Below are 4,249 nucleotides of genomic sequence, written 5' to 3' on the forward strand. Positions count from 1 at the left end.
CACATCTCGATTGTGAGTCAGGAGCCGGTCCTGTTTGTCGGCACGATCGGGGAGAACATTGCGACGGGAAAGCCCGGCGCCACACAGGAAGAGATCGAAGAAGCCGCCAAGAAGGCCAACGCACACGACTTTATCATGCAGTTCCCAGACAAGTACAACACGGCCGTGGGGGACCGCGGCGTGCAAGTGTCTGGCGGCCAGAAGCAGCGCATCGCGATCGCCCGCGCCATCATCCGCGACCCTGCGATTTTGTTGCTGGACGAAGCCACGAGTGCGCTGGACAACGAGAGCGAGCGCATTGTGCAGGATTCGCTGGATCAGCTGCTCAAGCTCAAGCGTCGGACGACGATCATCGTGGCGCATCGGCTGTCGACGGTGCGGAATGCGGACGTGATTGCAGTCGTGGACGGTGGTCGCGTGGCCGAGCAGGGCACGCACGACGAGTTGATTGGCATCCCGAACGGCATTTACGCCAACTTGGTGTCGCGCCAAATGCAATAGATGACAAACAGCACCAAATTTAACTTAGTTACTTTCATGTCTGTACACACGTTTCGTCCTCTTGTGCCTGGACTTCTAGACACGCTTGTTGTGTTGCAAATTCCGCTGGAATTGCCTGCGCTCCTGCGGGTGACGTCAACGTGTGTAGTACGTCCCTTGAACGACACTGCAATTGCAATCGTGATGACACGTTTAATTGTTCAACGCCGTCGTTCTTGATGTATGTAACACCGTACTTCTTGCTGACGTTAAACTTACAAAGCGCACTACCTGCGGCATGACATTGCGTACGGAAGTGCGTGGTTGCCCTTGGGGGTGAAGCCGAAGGAGGGGCTGGCGTTTCGAATGCATAGACGGACTCGACGCGTGTGCGGCCGCGCATGCAGCGCGGGGGAGGACGAGTCATCGAGCTGTTTCGGTTCGTCCCAAGGTAGTACGTACGTGCAATGCATCGATTCCATCTGCCGTGTTGTTTGTGGCACGCGCAAGAATTGGTCCAATGTCGCATGCCGTCGTCCATGGATCCCCCGTTGGGATACATTGAAAGGTGACACCAACTCTCGCCGCCCCATGCGCACGTGTGATGCGTTTGCAAACGCGCAAAATCGTGCTGCCTGTCGCCTGTGCCTTGTCTCCTGTAGGACGTCGTGTCCACCAAGTAGTGTCGACAGAGGCGGATTATTCCTGGACGGATTTGGTGTTCAGAAGCTGAGGTGTTTTCGGTGGGTTTCTCGTTTCTGGACAGAGCGGAAACGCACCTCCATCGACACTTCCAGCCGAATCGCAAAAAAAAAAACCTCGCGTTTCCACGGTTAGCTAAATGTTGGATGGTCGTCGGGGGGGGCCAACGACGAAAACGCTGGGCAATGGCACATTCAACGCGACGGATTGTCCATGCCTGGCACCAACACGACGAGTTTACTGTCCCGCCCACAGGAGGCTGGTCGACGACAGCGAGGACGAGTCCACTCCCGTCGTGCGGTTGGGGGAGTACACCAACCGAAAGGGCGCGATGTGGGCCAACTCAATACGCCCCCCGCTAGATCCCCAGGTGCCCCATGCAACAAACGGTATATGCCGTGATATGCGCATTCTTCCATGTAGGTGGCTAAGTCCAACGTGACTGGTGTATCTGTCGCAACGTTCAGCGACTGGCGACACGACACTGGAAGGGGCGGACAGCGCACGCATCGCCTTGCTCGTCCAGTAAAGTGAATTCCATCCACTTGAATGGTCCACAGCAAATTGGCATCGTTTTAATAGGAATCGTGCCGACTCGAAATCCTCCCCAACAGCTTTCGACTCGAGCTGTGTCGCGATGACGTTGCACGGGGCGGTGAAACTTGGGGCTGGAGGTGGTCTCGAAGAGGATTTCCGAAGCGGGGGCGCTGCAATACGATGACGACGGAGACGGAGCTCCTCGCACCCAATGTGTACTCTGCGCACAATGAATCACCTGGTCGAGGAGAATCGTCAATACGCTTTGATTGAATTGCTTGGCAGATGTCCATGGTCTCTCTCAACAACGCAGCGTATGGCAAGCATAAACGTGTTGGAGGGTTCGCTGGCCCAGCCATGAACGATGCCATGGAGGCGCGCTCCCAGAGGAACACTTGGCAAAGATTATCCGATGACAGGACAACGAATGCTTCCGGGGCCCGAGGGGACCACAATTTGCAACATCGCTCGATGGTCAAATCGGAACTCGTTTGGTGGTGGCCTTGCCTACCGTGGCTTCGCAAGTTTCGATTTGACGGCGTAAGGATGTTGGGCCTCCTCCCCCTTGGGCTCCATCACGCCATGATCACGATCTCATCCCCCCCTTTCTCGTAGCAACTTCAGCATTTACTTGTCGACGTAGCATGAGGTCGCCCGCATTCTCGGAGAAGAGGCGTCGGCAAACATGTTGAAGCCAAATGCATCCCCATGACGACGACTTGACGAATGTTGCCAAAGCGGCTTATGAGGGGCAATAAACTTGCCAGCGGTCGACGTGGATGGAATCGCGTTGTGTGGGATTCTCGTCATTCGGGGGATCGGGGCTCATGAACACGGTGCAGGGGTCTCTTTCAGGTTCTGTTACATTTTGTGAATGGCGCGTCGATCATCTCTCGAAGTCTTGCTTTGGCTCGTAGAATTCGTGGTGTGGTCAGTCGTCTCGCCAGCGAAGAGCTGTCCCGCCAACCATTTCTCCACCTCAGATGTGACCACGATCGACTGACGCGTATGTGGCAGGCACCGTGTGCTTTCATTGCACGTGGAGTGTTAGGCGGGCATTAAGCAGTTGGTCACATGGCTCAACATGCCCGACCGACGTGGTCGAGGGTCGTTTCGTCATCATCGAAAGGGCAGCGGCAGGCACGGCCCCGACACTTGACGGCCATTCCGTCGATCGGTATGGTAGACATCGCGCGCACGGCTTTCGTGTTTGGCTGGGCGGTCAGGATGGAACACTCTGGACAGATCGAAACGGTGGGATTCCTTTCGGCTGGGTGGGGTCGCTGGGACCTCTGCTGACCACTGCAAACAACTCGACGCGACGTTGCGAAGATCGCCGGCCATTCGAACACTCCCCGCCACCGCCACACCTATGACGACCGACCCCGCCGCCGACAAGTATCACCAAGTCGCGTCGCCAGCCAACTCGACCTCCGTCCCGGTGAGCACCGCTGAATCCGCTGACGTGTCGGATCCCGTGCCACCCCGGTTGGCGTCGTTGGCGCAATTGTTTCATTTCGCCGACAGAACCGACTACGTGCTCATGGCGGTCGGGTCCATCGCGGCCATTGCGACCGGCTTGTGCGAGCCCATTCAGATGGTCCTCCTAGGCAACGTGATTAACGCGTTCACCAAGCCGCAGGAGTCGACATCCGCAGTGCCGTTTGACCGGGACGCGTTTCAGCGCGGCATCTACCACGTTTTCGTCCAGCTTGTCATCCTTGCCGCGGTCGTCTTCGTGTGCGGGCTCCTTCAAATTGCATGCTGGTCCATCACGTCGTCCCGCCAGGCCAAGAAGATCCGCCATGCGTTCGCGTCAGCGATCTTGCGCCAAGACGTCGCGTGGTTTGACACAGTTGATCCAATGCAGCTCGCCACGCGAGTCGCGCACACGACGCTGCTCGTACAAGAAGGCATTGGTCGAAAAGTCGGCGACGGGATTAACTTCTGCTCGATTGGCGTGACGGGCCTCGGGCTGGCTTTCTACTACGGATGGCAGCTCTCGCTCGTGCTCCTGGCCTTTGTTCCGCTCATGACGATCAGTTCGTATTGCATGACCAAGGCCGTGACAGCGGCCGTCGAGAGCGGCGCCAAAGCCTACGCCTACGCTGGCGGTATCGCGCAGGAATCACTGTCCAACGTCAAGATCGTCCACGTGCTCAACACGCTTCAGGCGGCCGTGGACAAGTACTCAGCAGCGCTCCACGACTCGCAAGCAGCGGGGATTCGCAAAGGCTTTGCGGTGGGCATCGGCACCGGCATCGACCTCTACATCCTCTTTAGCACGTACGCCGCTGCAATGTACTATGGCGCGACGCTGGTCGTTCGAGACCAATTGGGGGACAGCTCCCAGTCGTGCGCTCTGTCGAGTCAGTGCTACGATAGCGGTCGCATCATCACAGCGTTTTTCTGCGTCGCCATCGGTGCCAGTGCCTTTGGACGTATGGCCCCGAGTCTCGAAGCCACTACGATAGCTCGATCGGCGATTTTTGAATTGTTTGAGCTCATCCATCGAAACCCTAGCGTGGAT

At 57.3% G+C, this 4,249-nt stretch overlaps 2 protein-coding genes across 2 annotated transcripts in view; both read left to right on the top strand.

Annotated features, from left to right (window-relative positions):
• H310_08641 (hypothetical protein) overlaps window positions 1-501 on the top strand; it is a gene marked incomplete at both ends in the record, with an annotated part of 3,820 nt that extends 3,319 nt beyond the window's left edge. The window contains one exon of the mRNA XM_008874477.1: window positions 22-501. Within this exon, the coding sequence (XP_008872699.1) occupies window positions 22-501 (480 nt within the window). The remainder of the gene's footprint in view (window positions 1-21) is intronic.
• Window positions 502-3,091: 2,590 nt separating this feature from the next.
• On the top strand, window positions 3,092-4,242 carry H310_08642 (hypothetical protein; the record flags this gene model as incomplete). Its single annotated transcript, XM_008874478.1, has 2 exons — window positions 3,092-4,160; window positions 4,223-4,242. The coding sequence occupies 2 exons, from the start codon at window positions 3,092-3,094 to the stop codon at window positions 4,240-4,242; spliced, it is 1,089 nt and encodes a 362-aa protein (XP_008872700.1).
• Between the last annotated feature and the right edge of the window lie 7 nt (window positions 4,243-4,249).

The sequence above is a fragment of the Aphanomyces invadans genome (genome assembly GCF_000520115.1).
Source record: "Aphanomyces invadans strain NJM9701 unplaced genomic scaffold supercont1.18, whole genome shotgun sequence".
NCBI lineage: Eukaryota > Oomycota > Saprolegniomycetes > Saprolegniales > Verrucalvaceae > Aphanomyces > Aphanomyces invadans.